This window comes from Jatropha curcas, chromosome 11, assembly GCF_041381405.1.
Source record: "Jatropha curcas cultivar XTBG-Jc1 chromosome 11, XTBG_Jcur_1.0, whole genome shotgun sequence".
Taxonomy (NCBI): domain Eukaryota; kingdom Viridiplantae; phylum Streptophyta; class Magnoliopsida; order Malpighiales; family Euphorbiaceae; genus Jatropha; species Jatropha curcas.
The window spans coordinates 5430599-5452382 of NC_143161.1; the positions used below are offsets into that span (position 1 = coordinate 5430599).

General features: G+C 36.8%; 1 protein-coding gene across 4 annotated transcripts; it reads left to right on the forward strand.

Moving 5' to 3' along the window:
• The first annotated feature begins 1029 nt into the window (after positions 1-1029).
• Positions 1030-18715, forward strand: LOC105631693 (uncharacterized). Of its 4 annotated transcripts, none has more exons than XM_089716088.1 (16): positions 1030-1459; positions 1873-6832; positions 7006-7194; positions 7875-7989; positions 8667-9723; positions 10351-10798; positions 11377-11430; positions 11522-14372; positions 14485-14598; positions 15221-15351; positions 16220-16312; positions 16508-16777; positions 16895-17176; positions 17264-17519; positions 17698-17773; positions 17885-18715. In XM_089716088.1, exons 1-16 carry the CDS (start codon positions 1167-1169, stop codon positions 17982-17984), a joined length of 11289 nt encoding a protein of 3762 aa, XP_089572214.1. In that variant the 5' UTR covers positions 1030-1166; the 3' UTR covers positions 17985-18715. The 4 variants fall into 4 exon arrangements, with proteins under 4 accessions (XP_089572214.1, XP_089572215.1, XP_089572216.1 ...); XM_089716089.1 differs by having other exon boundaries at positions 1873-3401; positions 3507-6832; positions 16895-17519; XM_089716090.1 differs by having other exon boundaries at positions 1873-3401; positions 3909-6832; positions 16895-17519.
• Positions 18716-21784: the final 3069 nt, after the last annotated feature.

Genomic DNA, 21784 nt, shown 5'->3' on the forward strand with positions numbered 1-21784 from the left:
TGGTTTGTGTTCTTGATTGTTTTTTCCATTGTCGTTCAACAAGAAGTCAACATTTGGTGTCTTGTTGAGAAATAAATAGCTGAATAATATAAATCCCTTGTTTTTAGTTCCTTTCTGATAAAATTAATAACAATGTAAAGTAAAATATAAGCAGGAAAAATTTTTGAAATGCTTTATGTGGGAAAAAAAAAATTGAAGGAAATTTTTAAAATCATTTGTTATATTAATGAATATATAATAACCAACTAGAGTTTACATATATAGCTATAACAATATACATTTTTCTCTCCATTTTATCCTGTTCATATTTATATAATACACGTCATCAAAATAACTTATTCGACTGAATGAAATTAGTTTGTTTTACTTCCAAAAAAAAAAATATACTAAATTAAAATTATTGACATCTCTTATTGGAGTGGAAAATTCGATCCTATCATAATTGATAAAATAATGTTATATGACATAATGATTATATTTTAATTCTAAGTATTTAATTCTTGAACATTAAATATAACTAAATCAATATAAAAAATTAGATTTACATAGATGATAGTTAAAAAAAAAAATTAAGTTGAATAAATGTTATTCAAGGAAAATTCACTTTAATGCAATTATTCCCTAGACCGTTGAAGTGGATTTTAAAATTTATTAACATTCTTAAAAAAGATACCATTAATAATCTTTTTGATATCCTCCCAATGAATAATCCATTTATACGAATATTTTTTAAAATTATTAGTATATATTTATTTTAGACATAAAGTTTAGATTTAATTTGACATACAAAATATGAAAATTTATTGATAAATGAATTATATTTTTATAATTCATCTCAAATTAATAATTTGTTAATTTATATTAAATTGCAATATTTATTGCTAATCACAATTTATGATTTACAAGAAAGTTTTATATATAATGAATTTTAAGTTGGAGACATATTCATTATTGGAATTTAAAAGTATTTTGTCTTTAAGATTCTGAATTTAAAAAATAAAAGAGAAAAACATATAAAACCAAGTTTCTTCAAAACTTTGTTTTCCGGCAATACGCTTGACAAGAACACAAGAAAGCAGGCGAAGCAGCAAACAGAATGGAAGCAAAGCTCTGATGCAATACAGAGAGGAATTAAACAGAGTAGAAGGAGATGCAAATCCATAGCAATGATGCAAGGACTCCACCATCAACAACACCAACTCGCTGCACTTCTTTCTGTTGCTCTCCCCACTGACGACTCCGCTTCCGCCTCTTCTTCAGCAACTGCCTCTGCCACCGCCGCCGCCTCAACAACTGCGCCCGCAACCACAAAAACAACTAACTCAGACGATGACGACTCGTCTCGACTTGCTGCCATTAACTCGCTCCACCGTGCGATTCTCTTCCCTCCTAATTCTCTCCTTGTGGCTCACTCTGCTTCTTTCCTTTCCCAGGGATTCTCTCAGCTCCTCTCCGATAAGTATGCCTTTCTTTTCCGCTGTAGCAATATGTATTTATTATGAATTACGGCTAATTTTACTGTTATTATAATTATTTTCCAATTAATTCTCTCTTAATTCAAAGATAAAAGTTATTAATCGCTCCATTATTGTTGTTCACTTGAATTGTCTTGAGAAGTACACGTATAAGTTAGTTATTATCTTTTCTTAATTTTTTTAAGGCAGCATTGATAATGCTAAATTTGGTTAAATTTTGCAAGTGATACTCTGTTTGTTGAACTGGAGAGCTAGATTTTATCTGATAAGTTTACATGCTTTCTCACATTCTCAATTGACCACTTGGAGTGTTTCGTATACGAAGAGGATTATTAGTTCTAATTCATCCAATTGGAATAGAAAGCTCAATATAATTTGTAATGAAACTCTGATTCAGGTCATATGCAGTAAGGCAGGCTGCAGCTACTACATATGGAGCTCTCTGTGCTGTGCTTTGCTCAATCCTTATTGGATCAAAAGGAAGGCAGAACCATGTTATGCTTGGAAGTCTGGTTGATCGGTTTATTGGCTGGGCTTTGCCGTTGCTTAGCAATGTTAGTGCTGGTGATGGAACCACAGAACTTGCAGTGGAAGCGCTACGGGAGTTTATTGGTGTTGGAGAGGTTGTGGCTATTGAGAGATATGTCTTGCCTATCCTCAAGGCATGCCAAGAACTTCTGGAGGATGAGAGAACCTCCTTGAATTTATTACACCGGCTTCTGGGTGTTTTATCTTTAATTTCTTTGAAGTTTTCTCGAATTTTCCAACCTCATTTTCTTGACATTGTTGATGTGCTCCTTGGTTGGGTGTTGGTACCAGATCTTGCAGAATCTGATAGAAGAATTATTTTGGATAGTTTTTTGCAATTTCAGAAACATTGGGTGGGAAATCTGCAATTTTCTCTGGGATTGTTATCGAAGTTCTTGGGTGACATGGATGTGTTGCTGCAGGATGGCAGTCATGGAACACCATCACAATTTCGAAGATTGCTCGCATTGCTTTCTTGTTTTTCAACTGTATTGCAGTCTACTGCTTCTGGGTTGCTGGAAATGAATCTACTTGTACAAATTAGTGAATCTCTTAGCAAAATGCTTCCTCGACTGTTGGATTGCTTATCTCTGGTTGGAAGGAAGTTTGGGTGGTCAAAATGGATTGGGGATTCATGGAGATGCTTGACTCTATTGGCAGAAATATTATGTGAAAGGTTTTCTACTTTCTATCCACTTGCAGTTGACATCTTATTTCAAAGCCTGGAAATGAATAGCAGCGTCCAAACTGGAGTTGATAAAATCACCTCCTTTCAAGTTCATGGGGTTTTAAAAACCAATCTTCAGTTATTATCTCTTCAAAAACTTGGCCTCCTTTCATCATCGGTACAGAAAATAATACAATTTGATGCTCCAATCTCTCAGCTGCGTTTGCATCCAAATCATTTGGTAGCTGGAAGCTCTGCTGCCACTTATGTTTTCTTGCTCCAACATGGAAATGATGAAGTTGTTCAACAGGCAATGACAATGTTGATCGAAGAGCTGGAGGTGTTAAGAGACATACTAAAAAGAACTCTGAATCTTGGAGATGAGGTTAAAAGTGTTACAGGTTCTAAACCCTATTCAAAAGTTGAGCTGTTTGCATTGATGAAATTTGATTTGAAAGTTCTGTTAACTTGTGTTTCCACGGACGGGATAAACAATTTGATTAGCCAACCAGATATAGCTGCAATTTACCTTAATAGGTCAGAAAAGTTGGCATCCTTTCTTGCTGAGAAATTGGATCCTTTTGATCTACCTTTTCAGGCCAATGTGGAGTTGCAAGTGAATGTTATCAAGACGATGGACAGGGTAAGTGCAATTGAGTTCTTGACCATGTGCTGCATGAGAAATCAGACTAGCAATAAAGCTTCTGCAGATGTTGCTGATGAAAAAATTGGTAATGACAGCTTCACGGATGTGTATGATACTGTTATTGTTGAGCATCTGAGAAAATATGCTGTGATTCTTGTTAAATCTCTACATGTTCTTTCTCCTCTTGCAGTTAAGGTAGTAGCCCTGGAATGGATCCAAAGATTCTCTGAGAATCTTATTCCTATTTATGAGAATTCAAATGTGAAAACTTTTTTTTATGAAGCATTTGGATATATTGGTAGTGTTGGAAATATTATTTTCTCGGTACTTGATGCTGCATTTGATAGGGAACCAAAAGTAAGGTCGCATGTGGCTTTAGTTTTGGAGCTGCTTTTTCAAGCAAGGCTCATAGATCCCGTGTTTTTCTATCCCGTAGCTGAAGTGGTCACAGAAAAACTTGGTGATCCAGACATTGAAATAAAAAATGCATTTGTTAGACTTCTTTCCCATGTCATACCTACAGCAATGCATGTGTGTGGTTTACATGCTCGAGGAACATTCACCAAATCTAGGTCAACTGCTCTTATAATAGGTAACAGTTCTAATTTGCACTGGAAGCAAGCATTTGCCCTGAAGCAGCTTCGACAACTTCATTCTCAGCAACTTGTTTCCATTTTGAGTTACATATCCCAAAGATGGAAGGTGCCACTTTCTTCTTGGATCCAACGGCTCATCCACAGCCGTCAGAGTCCAAAGGACCTTCTCCTATGTCAACTTGAGGAAACACGAAAATTTGGTGCCAATGCCCTATGGATGGACATAAAAGTGGATGAAGATATTCTGGAAAGAATTTGCTCTGTTAATAATTTGGCTGGTGCTTGGTGGGCTATACATGAAGCAGCTAGATATTGTATTTCAACACGCCTTCGAACTAATCTTGGTGGGCCTACTCAAACATTTGCAGCATTGGAAAGAATGCTTTTGGACATTGCACATGTGCTACAGCTTGACATTGAGCAGAATGATGGAAACCTGAGTATAATCGGCTCTTCTGGTGCTCATTTGTTGCCAATGAGGTTGTTATTGGAATTTGTTGAAGCCCTAAAAAAGAATGTATACAATGCATATGAAGGATCAGCTATTTTACCCTCTGCCACACGCCAGAGTTCCTTGTTCTTTCGAGCAAACAAGAAGGTTTGCGAGGAGTGGTTTTCTCGCATACGTGAACCAATGATGAATGCTGGTTTAGCATTGCAATGTCATGATGCTACAATTCAATATTGTAGTATGCGTTTGCAGGAGCTAAAGAATCTTTTAGCTTCGTCTTTCAAGGACAAGTCCAGGCCACAGGTGTCTGAGAATCTTCATAATATCAGGGAGAGATTTTCTGGAGACATTTTGAGGGTTTTACGGCACATGGCATTAGCTCTTTGTAAAAGTCATGAACCAGAGGCTTTGGTTGGTTTACAACAATGGGCTTTAATGACATTTTCTTCCTTGCTTGTGGATGAGAACCAGTCTCCGACTCAAAGTGGAGTATCTGACCCTTTTTCATGGATCACTGGTCTGGTATATCAGGCTGAAGGCGAGTATGAAAGAGCCGCTGCTCACTTCACTCACTTGTTACAAAATGAGGAGTCACTCAGCTCTATGGGTTCTGATGGTGTACAATTTGCTATTGCACGTATTATTGAGAGTTATACTGCTGTATCTGATTGGAGGTCACTAGAGTCTTGGTTACAAGAGTTACAGACACTCCGTTCTAAACATGCCGGAAGGAGTTATTCTGGGGCTTTGACAACAGCGGGCAATGAAATCAACTCAATTCATGCCTTGGCACGCTTTGATGAAGGTGATTTTCAGGCAGCTTGGGCATGCCTGGATTTGACCCCTAAAAGTAGCTCTGAACTCACACTTGATCCTAGACTGGCCTTGCAGAGAAGTGAGCAAATGCTTTTACAGGCAATGCTGTGCCTTCTTGAAGGGAAAGTAGACAAGGTGCCACATGAAATCCACAAGGCCAAGTCGATGTTAGAGGAAATATTGTCAGTTTTACCACTTGATTCATTAACAGAAGCACCGCCACTTGCTAGTCAGTTGCATTGCATCTTTGTGTTTGAAGAATGTCACAATCTTATGGGTCATGCGGTGAAATCCAAGCAGCATCAATCAATATTAAGTTCTTACATCAAGTCAGTGCAGTCTGTTATGAACAGAGTTCATCAAGATTGTAATCCATGGTTAAAAATTCTTCGGGTTTATCGAACCAATTTTCCCACTTCTGCAGTCACTCTAAGGCTCTGCATGAGTTTATCCAGTTTAGCCCGTAAACAGGGAAACCTAATGTTGGCAAATCGTCTGAACAACTATCTCAGTAGCCATGTGTTAAGTTGTTCTGAGCAGAGAAATTGTGATTTCTTATTGTCAAATTTGCAATATGAGAACTGCTTGCTCTTGTATGCTGAGAACAAGTTTGAAGATGCTTTTGCAAATCTTTGGTCATTTATTCATCCTTGCATGATTTCTTCTTCATCTGCAATATCTGATTCAGATGACAATATTTTGAAGGCCAAGGCATGCTTGAAACTTTCAGGTTGGTTGAGAAGGGATTATCCAGATCTGAATTTGGAAAATGTTGTCCACAAAATGCAAGTGGATTTTATTGGTGATGATATTTCTTTGCTTAGTGGAGATGGATCATCGGTCAATGTTGGGAACTTAAGCAGTAAATCAAGTCTAGGCGTTGTTATTGAGGAAATTGTGGGTACAGCTACAAAATTATCTGCACAGCTTTGCTCCACAATGGGCAAATCATGGATTTCTTATGCATCTTGGTGCTTCAGTCAGGCTAGAGACTCTTTATTTGGCCCACGTGAAACTGTCCTCCACTCATGTTCTTTCTCTTCTCTACTTCTTCCGGAAATTATGCCTGAAAGATTCAGGTTGACTGAAGATGAGATGAAGAGAGTGCAGCATGTGATTTTGCAACTTTTTCAGAATGAATGCGATGCTTTAAATATAGAGGGGGAAGAGTCGAAACTTTGGCCTAATGCTGTGCAACATTCCAGAAGTAAGAACCCTGTAGAGGCTTTGGTGCAGCAAGCAGTGGATATAATTGAAGCTGCTGCTGGGGCACCTGGTGCAGATGGTAAGCCCCTTTCTGTTACTGTAGCATCACAGTTGCAAGTCTTACTATGTGCTAAAGCTGGCCTAGAAGAAAAAGATCTTTTATCTCCACTTGATGATTTAGTTAATGTTTGGTGGTCTTTGAGGAGGAGAAGAGTGTCTCTCTTTGGATATGCAGCTCATGGTTTCATGAAGTACCTTACATATTCATCTGCAAAACTTTCTGATTGTCAGTTGGCTGGCTCTGGGTGTGAGTCACTGAAACAAAAAACTGGCAGCTATATTTTGAGGGCTACCTTATATGTACTACACATTTTCCTTAATTATGGAGTTGAACTGAAAGATACAATTGAACCTGCTCTTTCAACAATTCCTCTTTTTCCATGGCAGGTGAGAAGTTCTCTCCTTCTCTTATTCTTTCAAACACACACACCACACAGACACAAAAAAAAAGATATTCCATATTTTTAACAAAGAAAGATATGTCATATTTTCAACTTTTCTTTATCCCTTATTTTTGGGTTGACGCAATAACTTATATATTCTTCCTCTGCTTTTGGTAGGAAGTCACTCCCCAGTTGTTTGCACGCTTAAGTTCTCATCCCGAGCAACTCGTTCGAAAGCAATTGGAAGGCTTACTAATGATGCTGGCTAAACAATCTCCTTGGTCCATCGTGTACCCAACACTAGTTGATGTAAAAGCTAATGAGGAGCAACCTTCAGAGGAGCTTCAACACATTTTGAGTTGTTTGGTAATGGAAATTTTGTTTGTCAAATAGCTATTTACTGCAGTGCGTTTAGGTGCATCTAAAATTTTTATTAATATCGATTTGATGATTTAAAATAAATTGGTTTTCTTCGCTTAACTTTTCCTTTGACTCTAGTGAAATCCTATTTGGAGACACCTATACTTATTCCATATAACATCTTAATTGCTTGATGCTATGCCTTTTGGTTGTCACCTGGAAAATCTGAAGCAAGTTACCATGTATGTTTCAGGGTGCTTTCACCATTGTACTCAATGCATGCTTCCGGGATCCAATTTGACTGCATAATAAGTTTACTTGTATGAGAATATAATTTTATCCTTTATTCACAGCCTTTAAGGTTTGGAAGCCAAGTGAATCCAATGTTAGAGTGGGGAGTATTTTACATTTGGCTGATAAGGGTCTTGAGAAATTATCAGTTCAAGAACAAACTTCTGTGAAATAAACAGTCTGCTGATAATTATTATTGCTGCTGTATGTGCCGAATGTTTTTATGATAATTTTTGAAGCATCTTTCCTTAATTGTTATTTTACTTTGGTTTTTTTACTTAGACTGCTAAACTACATTCTTGGTCATCCCGATTTTGCTGCATATAAACCATTATTTGCCAAGGGTTGATTTAATAGAATTTGATAAAATTAAATCACAATCCTGTAATATGCAGTGGGAGCTATATCCAAGATTAGTTCAAGATGTTCAACTCATGATAAATGAACTTGAAAATGTTACTGTTCTTTGGGAGGAACTCTGGCTCAGCACACTTCAAGATCTTCATGCAGGTAAGTGGAGATCATAATATTGAGATTTCTGTTATTCATGTTGCCAACTTTTAAACTATACTTTTTGTGATTCACGTTTGGGATATGCAAAATCTGTGTTTTATCATTTACTTAGTGCCCATTTGGAATTCCTATTGCAAGTACCAGATTTTGGGCCAAAATTAGGAATATATTTATTGACCTAATGGATATAGCTACTCGGCATATAGTTTTCTATGAGCCTGAAACTGATTTTGCAAAAAGCTTGAAATTTGAGTATTCCCCAAAATCAATTTTGGACCCAAAGAAAACTCTATTAACGAGTAGCTACATACATGGGCCACATATGACTCCTAATCTTGGTCCAACATCTGCTACTTGCAATAGCAATAAAATGGGGCCCCTAACATAGTTCCTAATATGGTCCATGAATAATAGCGTACAACTTCCAAACCTCAATTTAGAATGAACCATTATGTGGCAGTTGGACCCTGAAGGTTTACACAAGAAATAACCATTCAATCAGCATTATGCATATAGACTAGCATTGTTCTTATATAGCATATTTTTCTGTTGGAACAGATTAGGCATACTCTCCAAATACTTTACCTTTTAGGAGCACAATGATTTTGAGTTTCTGCTACTTGCTGATTATTGTTCTATGCACTAAGATCTATCTGAATTAATTTTTCTTCCAGATGTAGTAAGACGCATAAATGTGCTGAAAGAGGAAGCTGCACGAATTGCAGAGAATGCCACTTTAAATCAGACTGAGAAGAATAGGATAAATGCTGCTAAGTACTCAGCCATGATGGCTCCGATTGTAGTGGCCTTGGAACGCCGCCTGGCTTCAACTTCTCGTAAACCTCAAACTCCTCATGAACTATGGTTTTATGAGGAATACAAAGAACAACTGAAGTCGGCCATTTTGACATTTAAGACTCCTCCATCTTCTGCTGCTGCACTTGGAGATGTGTGGCGGCCATTTGATGATATTGCTGCATCATTAGCATCCTATCAGAGGAAGTCATCAATATTGTTAGGGGAAGTTGCACCCCAACTGGCTTTGTTGTCATCTTCTGATGTTCCAATGCCTGGCCTTGAGAAGCAACTCACATTATCTGAATCTGATGGAGGTCTGAACACTACTCTTCAGGGAATTGTTACAATAGCTTCTTTTTCTGAACAAGTGACTATCTTATCAACCAAAACAAAACCAAAGAAACTTGTTATACATGGTTCAGATGGTGAGAAGTACACTTATCTTTTGAAAGGACGAGAAGATCTGCGCCTTGATGCTAGAATCATGCAGCTTCTTCAAGCTATAAATGGTTTAATGCATTCATCTTTTGCAACTCGTAAGCATTTGCTTGCTATACGCTACTATTCTGTGACTCCAATCAGTGGTCAGGCTGGTCTGATCCAGTGGGTGGACAATGTGATAAGTATATACAGTGTCTTTAAGTCTTGGCAAAACCGTGTGCAACTGGCCCAGCTCTCAGCAATGGGTCAAAACAATTCAAAAAATTCCATTCCACCACCTGTTCCTCGACCAAGTGATATGTTTTACGGTAAAATCATACCAGCACTTAAAGAGAAAGGCATAAGGAGAGTAATTTCACGTAGAGACTGGCCTCATGAAGTCAAGCGTAAAGTTCTTCTGGATTTGATGAAGGAGGTTCCCAGACAGCTGCTCCATCAAGAACTTTGGTGTGCTAGTGAAGGGTTCAAAGCATTCAGCTCAAAACTGAAAAGGTATTTTCTAAGGAACTGGAACTGATCTCACAGGTCTCTTGTTTGTGCTTCGCACTTGAGCTTTCTAGGCAGAGAGGCCTGTGCAATACACCAGTTAGCTTGCATGAATGCAATCATTGCTTACCTTAGTCTCAGTTCATCTCTTATTATCTTTCCTTTAGCTCCTCTTTTATATGTCACTATTACTCATACAATCTTTTAGCTATATTTGTTTCTTATGTTGTTGCTTGACAGTTATGTTTAACATATATAAATTGCAAAATTTGGCGAACAAAATGATAATGCTAGTTATTCATAAAGATCTGCTGTTGCTTCATGGAATGAATAAATGAAAGAAGGAAACCTGAAAAGTACACTCGACCAAATTTTGGTTGCATGGTTGTACTGAATTTGATAGCCTATCAAGTCTTTCTTTCACTAGGTATCTGGCTTTAGCAGATCAATTGTTGGAAGGTGGTTATTATAGCAAAATTGGCAGATGGAGAAAAAAGGATTTAAAGGAGTTGAATTTAAACTTTGATCATAAATTATGTCTATTGCAGTGATACTCTTTCCCCTTCTGTGTTTGTAATGCATTGCATGTATCCCTATCCCATTCAGGATTAAACATTCATTCTTCACTTGTAGGTATTCTGGAAGTGTTGCAGCCATGAGTATGGTGGGCCACATTCTTGGTCTGGGGGATAGACATTTGGATAACATTCTGGTGGATGTCTGCAGTGGGGATATTGTACATATTGATTACAACATTTGCTTTGATAAAGGTCAAAGACTAAAGATTCCCGAAATTGTTCCATTCCGCCTTACTCAGATGATTGAAGCTGCTTTGGGATTGACTGGAGTCGAAGGTACCTTCAGAGCAAACTGCGAAGCAGTTGTTGGCATTTTGAGGAAAAACAAGGACATACTCTTGATGTTACTAGAGGTGTTTGTTTGGGATCCACTTGTAGAATGGACACGAGGGGATTTTCATGATGATGCAGCAATTGGTGGTGAAGAAAGGAAAGGCATGGAATTGGCTGTTAGTTTGAGTTTATTTTCATCTCGGGTGCAAGAAATTCGTGTCCCTTTACAGGTATTTAATCACCGTAGACTCTTGTATAGCTGTATAGGCGTTCTGTTCAAAGGACAATATCTATAATTTTTTGAGATTAGTGTATTTGAAGTGCAAATTATCTGTTGGTTTCTTACTGTCCTTTAGTTTTCTTGATACAGGTACTCATGTCTAATTTACATAAATTTACTTAATTTTACATGATGTTTTCGTAAAAATATTGGTTTATTTGTAATTTATGTTCTGTCTGGATGTTTCAGAGTCTATCACGTTAATTTGCATTTTGTCCTGCATGCTATCTTAGACTTTTCATGCACTGATTTTGTTAGATACTATTAAATCGTGTCAATCTGAAAATTATGTAAATGCATGAATAATTCCTGATGTCTTCTATCTTAGACTTTTCGTAAAAATATTGGTTTATTTGTAATTCATGTTCAGTCTGGATGTTTCAGAGTCTATCACGTTAATTGGCATTTTGTCCTGCGTGCTATCTTAGACTTTTCATGCACTGATTTTGTTAGTTACTATTAAATCGTGTTAATCTGAAAATTATGTAAATGCATGAATAATTCCTGATGTCTTCTAATTTTGCTCAGGAACATCATGATCTCTTGTTATCCACCTTACCTGCCGTTGAATCGGCTCTTGAGGTATGAAAGGTTACTGCCTATAATGTTTTTGTGAAAGATCTTAGCTTGTCCTTAATTATAAGTTTCTTCTAACTGAGAATGCATATTCCAGAGGTTTGCCGATGTTTTAAATCAATATGAACTTGCCTCTGCTCTTTTTTATCGAGCTGACCAAGAGCGATCCAGCCTTCTTCTGCATGAAACATCTGCCAAGTCAGTTGTTGCTGAAGCGACTTGTAATTCAGAGAAAATTCGTGCATCATTTGAAATTCAGGCTCGAGAATTTACTCAAGCAAAGGCTAGGGTAGTTGAGATGGCTCAAGAAGCTGCAACGTGGATGGAACAACATGGAAGGATCCTTGATGCTCTGCGAAGAAACCTACTTCCAGAAATAAATACCTGCATAAAGCTGAGCAATATAGCTGATGCCTTGTCTCTTACGTCGGCTGTTCAGGTGGCAGGAGTTCCATTGACCATAGTTCCTGAGCCCACACAAGCACAATGCCAGGAAATAGATAGGGAGGTTTCTCAGCTCATTGCTGAGCTAGATCAGGGACTTTCATCTGCGGTAACTGGGATCCAAGTATATTCTTTGGCTTTACAGAGAATTTTACCTTTAAACTACCTTACAACTAGTGCATTACATGGCTGGGCACAAGTGTTCCAACTCTCTGCAAATGCTGTGTCCTCTGATATTCTCTCTGTTGCCAGAAGACAAGCTGCTGAACTTACTGCAAAAGTACAAGGAGATAATCTTGATTCTGTCAAACATAGTCATGATGATCTTTGTCTTAGACTGGAGAAATATGCAATAGAGATACAGAAAATTGAAGCAGAGAGTGTAGAGCTAGAGAGCTCTATCGGCTTGGAGACTGAATCAAAAGCTAAGGATCGTCTTCTTTCTGCTTTTGTTAAGTACATGCAGTCTGCTGGTCTTGCAAGGAAAGAAGATTCTAGTTCTTTTAACCAATTGGGGCCTTCAAAGTTCGATATGACAAGGGAGGCTGGGTTGCCAGGGGAGCATGAAGACAAGAAGGAGAAGGTGCTATTTGTTTTAAATGTAGCAGTAAACTCATTGTACAATGAGGTTAAGCACAGGGTTCTTGACATATTCAATAATTCTGCTGGAGGAAGAAATGAAAACAATAGATTTGGAACTATTTTCTCTGAGTTTGAAGAGCAAGTAGAGAAATGCATACTCGTAGCTGGGTTTGTTAGTGAATTGCAGCAATTTTTTGGTTGGGACATGGCTAGTGTGGATACAGATGCAAGCCACCCACAAACTTATCCTGAAAAGAACTGGGCTTTCATATTTAAAACCTCTTTGCTTTCCTGTAAGAGTTTGATTGAGCAAATGACTGAAGTTGCTTTGCTGGAAGTGATGAGGTCTGCTGTTTCATTGAATTCAGAAGTTATGGATGCATTTGGATTCATCTCACAAATCCGGGGGTCCATTGATACAGCGTTAGAGCAGCTATTGGAGGTTGAATTGGAGAGGGCGTCCTTGGTTGAACTTGAAAAGAACTACTTTGTTAAGGTTGGCCTCATTACTGAGCAACAATTGGCTCTCGAGGAAGCTACTGTAAAGGGTAGGGATCATCTGTCCTGGGAAGAGGCAGAGGAGCTTGCTTCCCAAGAAGAAGCTTGCAGGGCACAGTTGGACCAACTACATCAAACATGGAATGAAAGGGAGATGCGGACAACTTCTCTCATAAAGAGAGAAGCTGACATTAAACATGTCTTGATTTCTTCTGAATGCCATTTTGAATCTCTGATTAGTACTAAAGAGGTAGGAGAGCCAAATATTTTAGGAAGTAAAGCACTGTTGTCCTTACTTGTTAAACCCTTCTCTGAATTGGCTTCTGTGGATAAAGTATTATCAACTTTTGGTGGTTGTGTTATTTCTCATTCTGAAGAGATTTCTAATTTAGCAGATCTTATGAGTTCAGGGTACTCTGTATCTGATTCTATCTGGAAGTTTGGTGGCTTATTGGACAACCAGTCTTATTTTATTTGGAAAGTATGCGTCATGGATTCTTTTCTTGATTCATGCATACATGATGTTGCTTCATCTGTGGATCAAAATTTAGGATTTGACCAGCTCTTCAATGTTGTGAAGAAAAAACTTGAAGCTCAACTTCAAGAATACATGGGACGGTACCTGAAGGAACGAGTTGCTTCCACCTTTTTAGCTTGGTTAGACAAAGAAACTGAGAATTTTAAACAATTGACAGAGGCGGCAAAGGAACTTTCTGTTGACCAACTGAGAAAGGATGTTGGTGCTGTCAGGAAGGTTCAGCTTATGCTCGAAGAGTACTGCAATGCGCATGAAACTGCAAGAGCAGTGAGATCAGCAGCTTCTATCATGAAAAGACAGGTAAATGAACTCAAAGAGGCTCTTCACAAGACTGGCCTAGAGATTGTGCAATTAGAGTGGATGCATGATGCATTGAGCCCTTCAAACAAGAGCAGAGCTATATTTCAGAACTTTCTTGCTCATGATGATAACTTGCATTCCATTATCTTAAACCTCAGCAGACCTAAACTGCTCGAAGGTATACAATCTTCCATAACACAAATGGCTAGGTCAATGGACTGCCTGCAAGCGTGTGAACGAAATTCTGTTGTGGCTGAAGGGCAGCTTGAGAGAGCAATGGGATGGGCTTGTGGAGGTCCAACTTCCAGCATGACTGGAAACATGTCGAATAAAACTTCAGGAATTCCTCCCGAGTTTCATGACCATCTGATTAGGAGACGGAAATTGCTATGGGAAGCTAGAGAAACTGCTTCAAACATTGTCAAAGTTTGCATGTCAATACTAGAGTTTGAAGCATCAAGAGATGGGATTTTTCGGATCCCAGGAGAGACTTATCCTCTAAGGACCAGTGGCGATGGCAGGACATGGCAGCAAGCATACTTGAATGCATTAACAAAATTGGAGGTTACCTACCACTCTTTTACACGTGAGTTTCCCATGTGACCCAATTGTATGAACTCCTTTATGCTAGTGGAACTTTCTTATGACTGGTGAATATATATATATATATATATATATATTTTTGGACCTTGTCATAGGCACTGAGCAAGAATGGAAGATTGCACAAAGCAGTATGGAAGCTGCGTCAAATGGCTTGTATTCTGCAACTAATGAACTATGCATTGCATCTCTTAAAGCCAAGTCAGCTTCAGGTTATAATGTCCTTTTGTTTATTATAATAATCATCCATGTTAATATGTGCATATGCATATAATTTATGGGTAAGATACTAGGGGTGGAAGCACTGGTATGGCAACAGTATGTGAGAACACCTAAGACAAATTATGCAGAAAAAGAAAGAACAAAAGAGGTTAAGGACCAACAACCTAAAGGCTCAAGCTTATAGGTCAAGGCCTAAGCATAGGTTTTTATATAACCAGAAAACCCCTTTGTGATGTCATTATTGAAGCATTAGCATAGCTCACAGTTATACTTACAGAGATTTAATTAACAATGTATGGGCATGCAGGATTTTGGACCTTTTAGTCAAGTAGCCTATGATACCACACCAAAGAACTACTCAACTTAAAACTTCAAGCTAGTATGTAAGGCTTAAAGAATAGGTTTTTGTATCTCTATCAAAAAGAAGTGAGTAATTGAACAATAAGAGCTTAAGGACAAAACGGTTGATTGAGAACCATTTGACACCAGAAACTATGGACCAATCCATTCCATCTCATTTTTTTCACTTACTAAATCTCCTTTGCTCTCCAAAATATGCAAAATTATTTCTGGATAATATCAGTTGGATGTGCTGGTCTTTGTCTTTTGCAGGTGAGCTACAAAGCACTGTTCTTGCAATGAGAGACTGTGCATATGAAGCTAGTGTTGCTCTATCTGCCTTTGGCCGTGTTTCAAGGGGCCAAACTGCTTTGACTTCTGAATCTGGTACCATGCTTGATGAGGTATTAAACCTTAAATATTTGTCATCAATCTTCTTTTTTCTTCTTTTTGTCTTCTTTTTTTGTTCGCAGTCCAAAAAACACTGAGGCATCATCCTCAGGGAATTCACTACATTTTCTGGTCTTCTTTTATATGAAGAGGTGACCTCAAGTGACCTAGGCCCTCTTTTTGCCATCGTTAGATATGCTTTGTTCCATGGAGCAAATCAGATTTAGCACCTGAAGTCATCTTCTGGTAAAATCATGCAAAATTAACGTTGCTTAAAATGGAACAAGTACTAAAGGAGAAATTGGAATGAAAAGACAACCTAAGTTGGAACACTGCCAAAGCATCACCACAGCTCAATTTTGCCTTGCCTTGCTTGCTTGGGCTAATTAGATATCCAAAGCCTTCCTAAAAGCAATAGCATGTCCCTGAAGTTTTGCTATTAAAGAAAGCATGTATGCTTTGTTTTTAGATATAGACAATGAAGTGAGAATAATGGAATGCATGAGTAGCAGTATAGGAGTCAAGTATCTGTTGGTAAGCTTGTGACCTGAATTTAACTCGCTCAATTAAAACTTTGATCCTCTTTCTCTGCTCTCCTTTTGTTAGACATCATGATACAGATGCTTATCAACATTGTTACCGTTACATCTTGAACAACTGTAACAAGAGAATTAATGTCTACACAACATGGCCTTATTTTCTTCTATTGCTCTGTCTAATTTATAGGAGGTGATCTTACATTAATTTCCTTATACAAACACCAATATTCATTTTCTATATGTGCCACTTTCTTAACTGACAGTCTTTTTGTCTTTCCCTTTCTGCACTCTTTCTCAAATTCTCATGGTCTCTTCTGTTTTATATTTGTTGCTCATTATGTAGGTTCTTGCAATAACTGAAGATCTGCATGATGTTCATACCCTGGGAAAGGAAGCTGCTGCTGTACATCATTCTCTTATGGGGGATCTTTCGAAGGTTTTTTATGCCTATCTGCTTGATTTTTAGTTTCTAGATTGCATTCTTCTGTATTAAAGTCGATCTTTCTGCATATGTAGTGTTTCAATTTATTTCATAAGATCAGATTATGTTCATGAAACCTTTTGTTTATCTAGGTATATGCTCTACTGCCACTATCATATGAATGAGTTCATAATATCTGTTTTTCGGCAGGCAAATGCTATTCTTCTTCCACTTGAATCAGTATTGTCAAAGGATGTCACTGCTATGACAGATGCATTGACCAGGGAAAAAGAGACCAAGATGGAAGTATCTCCAATCCATGGACAAGCCATATACCAGTCATACTGTTTGAGAATTAGGGAGGCTATTCAGACATTTAAGCCTCTGGTACCATCACTTACATCATCTGTGAAGGGACTATATTCGATACTGACGAGGCTTGCACGAACCGCAAGTCTCCACGCTGGCAATCTCCACAAGGTAAGGTCTTAGATTAGCACATTTTCTGTGACTATAATTTGAGAATTGCTGCCTAATATACTGTCTCTCTCTCTCTCTCTCTCTCTCTCTCTCGCTTTGTTATTTTATTTCTGGCAGGCTCTTGAAGGACTAGCAGGAAGTCAGGATGTAAAATCCCAGGGAATTAGTTTGTCAAGGACAGATCTTGATGATGGTCCTGATGTATTTGAAGACAAAGGAAGAGAGAGTCTCTCCAGATCAGACAGTGAGAGCACTAAAGATTTCCTTGGTGATACTGGATTCTCCTTGCAAGATAAAGGATGGATTTCTCCACCAGATAGTATATGCAGTGGCAGCTCAGAATCTGAAATTACATTAGATGAAGCAAGTTTTCCAGATGGCTTCAGCGATCGAGCAGAAGTAATTGGACAATTTCTGCATGAATCTAATAACAGTGTTGTGTCAGATTATCTAAATTCTTCTCACTCTTCACAAACTCATTACCAGGAAATTTCACTATCTGGTCAATCGGTATCTAGATGTGAGGAGCTGAACAATAATAATGAACGCCTGAAAGCTGTGGCATCACCTAGTGAAGCCTTAACTGCATATGCTGAATCTTTCCAGCCTCCAAATGAGAGTAATTCAAAGGTGAAATTTGACGATAAAGGAGATGGCATATCCTCATTAAGCAAAGTAAATATTGAAGATGAAAATTTTGAAGCTAATCCTAATTCACACATTGGTAATCGGATGGCCAGAGGTATTGTCTACTTGTTTATGCTATGTGCATCTAAACTAGTATCTGAGCTGGTAATTAGTCAGTGCATGTACTGCACTAACTGATAACTTTTGTTACTTGTTTTTTCTTTTTTCTAATATAACATATAGGATTGGTGTAGGACTTTGAAGTCATTTTTGTAATCTTTGGTTACCTGTAGGTAAAAATGCTTATGCCATGTCCGTTCTTAGGCGAGTTGAGATGAAAATAGATGGTCGAGATATTGCTGAAAATAGGTAATCTACTTGACTCTGAAATTTTTTTACACAGTCAAATTTTTTATTAGTCAAATTATCCCATTTTCCATTTCCTCATCCCCCTCTAACAGAGATATTTTTACTTCTCAGAGAAATTAGTATTGGAGAGCAAGTGGATTATCTGATTAAGCAAGCTATGAGTATAGATAATCTGTGCAATATGTATGAAGGTTGGACACCGTGGATCTGAACTTGTGTGGTCTGCATTCTAAACAAAAGCAGTGATCTTGAATTTCTTGAGCGTGTCTGAGCATCCTGCTGTAGTGCAAATGCTCATGATAATGAATGGCTAGACTCGGGTCGGAACATATTCCTTGCTGGAGAATAAGCTGCTGGACTTATCGCCTGAGAAGGCCATATCCATTTGGTTTCAGGATCTCTCTTCCTCTTTTGTGTGAGAACTGCAATCAATTGGTTATGTGCATCTGGTGTTCTCCATTTGTCCAATGCCTTCCTTTCGAGGAATTGCAGACTTCTGGGGCCAGAGGACAGACTCCAATCCTGCAAGGGACACACCAACTTCAAGGACTTCAAACTGAACTCTTGTTGACAAACATTCTGAGTGCTCCAGCCGGGACAGCCTGTGACGAGGTGACGATATCGTTGTTGACTTGAAAAGGGTTTTCAAATTAACATTTCACAAAACACATTCTGTTTAAGGGTGCCAAATTGGTGCAAAAGTCGGATTGGTTGGTGGTGAAGCAATGGTTTCTCCAGACAGTCGTTATGCAACTCAGATCGCCAACATCCCTAGCGCATTGCAGGTGGCATGCGAGTTGTTCATATAGCATGGGATTAAATATTTATTTCATAATCTGTATGTAATTATATGAATCATTCAGAAGTTAAATATTTATCTCACGATGCAGAAACCAATATTTTTATATCTAATGCCATATTTTATGAAAATTTCGTCCTTAACGTCTCTCTGTTTTTAACAGAAAATCAAAATAGTGTAATAAAAGCAAAATATAGAGATAAAATAGTAATTTTTTACAAAAAATTTAATGTCCATATTTTATAAAAATTTTAGATTAAAAAAAAATTGTATTTGCTAAACCGCTAAAATAAAGAAAAATTGCTAAGATATTTTTGTAGGAAGAAAACAAATCCAAATGCCATCAACTTTATTGTAAACGAAACAGACGGTCAGTCAGTATTGTTGATAACCACAAACCCAGCTGCGGTATTCCTTCCTGGTGGTGGCCCGGTGGCCCGGAAGAATTGTGTGCGCCTCTGTTTGTTTTCATTAACAACAAAAAACAACCAGCAGCTTTCATTACTCATATATAAACAAGCTCTTTCACTTCACCTCTCCACAAATATCAACTGCCCAAAAACTTCAAATAAATATCTAAACTACATTTTCACTCCCCTTTTCCTTTTGTTCAAATCAAGAAGATTTTTGCAATATGTCTGCTCTTGTGGATATTTGGACTGCTGAGCATGCCAAGCTACGTCAAAAGGGTCAGACCATTTGGTCCACTGGCTCGACCCCTACTAATCCTGAGTCTAGCCATGTGGTTCGAACCGAGGAAGGAAGTATGGTCAAGTCCTTGGCTACTTTCGTTCGGGGCATAAGACTCAAATCATCTGGATTGGCTTATTCTGAGGCTTCAATTTCAACGATTGTTGATTGCTTTAGTGCTTGAACAATGTTATATATTTTTTCTTTTTAAATTTTCTGTGTAAAAAAATTTCTAATAAAAAGTTCCATTTAGTTTGAAGTTCAAGGTGTTATTATATATTGCTGTATCATATTATAACAATTAATTTTGCCAATCTCATCAATTGGAAAATTGCAATAATTGAAGATTTCTGTTTAATATATGTTGTTGGCTCATGCTCTGAGACTCATATTTTAGATAAATTAATTTCCTATTCTTTAGTTAGTCTATCCCATAAAAGATAGATTTAAAAGTTAAAAAATTTTAAAAAATAAGATAAAAATGACCTTTTCATATTTCATCCAATTTTTTTCCATAAATTTCAATTCACGGTCCATTATCTTAACTCCACTAAAAAAAATGTGGATTAATTACTCATATCCTTCTTCGATAATTTCTATTGAAACCCAAAAATTTAAAATCGTTACTGAATTTTACTTTGAATAACATTTTCACACTAAATATTAAAATAAAAAATACAATAAAATAAAATGAGTTAATCTAAAATTACTCATGGGTAATCTTATATGTTTGTTATAATTTTGCAATGCTATTAACATATTTTGCTTTAAAAAATATAAATTTCCCAAAAAAATTCAAAAGCTCTATAACCAGATTATTATTATTGCAATGCAATTCAAAAGCTAAATATTATAATTTTGCAATGCAATTATTATTATTGTTATTTTTTCAGGCACATAGATATTTTACATAATTACATCTAATATAATATCAAACATAAAATGTGTGCGCCGTAAACTTTACCCACCAAAACCAAAAACCAGATTCTCTCAAAAAGCGAAAACCAGATTTCAGAACCATCCCATATCCTATAAAACCCAAAGCATCAAAGAAAATATAAACCACTGAACAGGGTTGAAATATCTCAAACTGTCTTTGTCGTTTTAGTTGGAGAAGATATTTTTGTTTGTCTGAAATCATGTCCGGGTCTGGGTCTGTTGATAAGTGGAGCAGTGAGTTAGCGAAGTTACGTGAAAAGGGTCGAACCATTTGGTCAAGTGGGTCGAGCCCTACTAGTACTAGTGATCCTCACCCAGCAGCAGGAAGCTCCCTTACTTTGTTATCCAGTCGTTCTGGCCGAGTTAAGCGAGTCAACTCACTCGTGTTAGTTCCCAGTTTTGATGCTTCATTATCAATGCTTTTGGAATGCTTTAGCCCTTAATTGCATTTCTTCATATGTTTATTAATTATCAGCCTTTTGTGGTTTTTAGTATTTACATGACACTAATTTCTGTAATATGTAATAAAATTGTTATTTTCTTTTATTACTTTTAATTCCTTTCACAATTTAGTGTTTCTGATTTTTTTTTTTTTTTTTTTGATAAATCATGAGAATTGCATTCCATGCAAACTTCACTCATAAAATTAACCTATTGAAATGTGCAAAACAAAAAATAATTAAATGATGAAATTTGCTAAATAAATTCCTAAAAAATAAATAGAAAACAAAAAAATTAAAAAAACAACTTTTATTTTCATTCACGACGACGTATTTTTAACAAATAATGAGAACCGAATCTGAGACAACATCATTTGTAAATTTTATATAAAAAAATTATTGAATGGAAAATGAATTCCTAAAAAGGAATTAGAAAATGGAGAAAATAAAAATAAAAATCACATAATGGGGAAAAAATGAGAGAAAATTCGAAATGAAAATAGACAGCTTGGTCATTTGAACCCACGCCCTTTCGAACCAGAATCAAAATTCGACGATTTTGAACCACTCAACCAAACTATCATTAATAAATAAAATGATACACAACTCAAAATGTCGTGTAAAGTTTTTCAAAACAATGAGCTGGCAGATCAATCCAATGGGAAAGTAACAGCAGACAAACCCATTGTATTTGGTCAATAAATCGAAAGTTCCAAATCATTTTGTTCAATAATTGTGAAGGTTGTGCAATGATACGACAACAAAATAATGGTCTCTTTTTCTCATCTTTTCAACGAGTGCCACATCTTCAACTTGCCCAATAATGATATTTCTATGTCACATCTCTTCAACTTGCATGGATTTTATTTATTGCCTCATTCTTTGAAATATATAAAAATCCTTACACTTAAATTAATTATAAAATTTATTTAAAATATTTTGGATTGTGAATTGATTAGTTTGTGTTTATATTTAGTATTTGTTTGTAAATTTACCAATTTTACAAATTTAGAAAAATAGAATCCAAATGAATTCTTATAAAAATAACATTATATTATATATAATTGTTGTGAGCGAGCACACCCAAATACCTCTCTCGTGGAGATATGTATTAGCCAGTAACGTGGAATATCCAAAAATCAT

Bases quoted from the DNA above. Each gene is read 5' to 3' on its own strand.
- LOC105631693 (XM_089716087.1), top strand. From the start codon at position 1,167: ATGATGCAAGGACTCCACCATCAACAACACCAACTCGCTGCACTTCTT. The intron at 6,833-7,005 runs GTGAGAAGTTCT...TGCTTTTGGTAG, and splicing joins TTCCTCTTTTTCCATGGCAG to GAAGTCACTCCCCAGTTGTT. The intron at 17,520-17,697 runs GTATTGTCTACT...GGTTACCTGTAG, and splicing joins TGGTAATCGGATGGCCAGAG to GTAAAAATGCTTATGCCATG.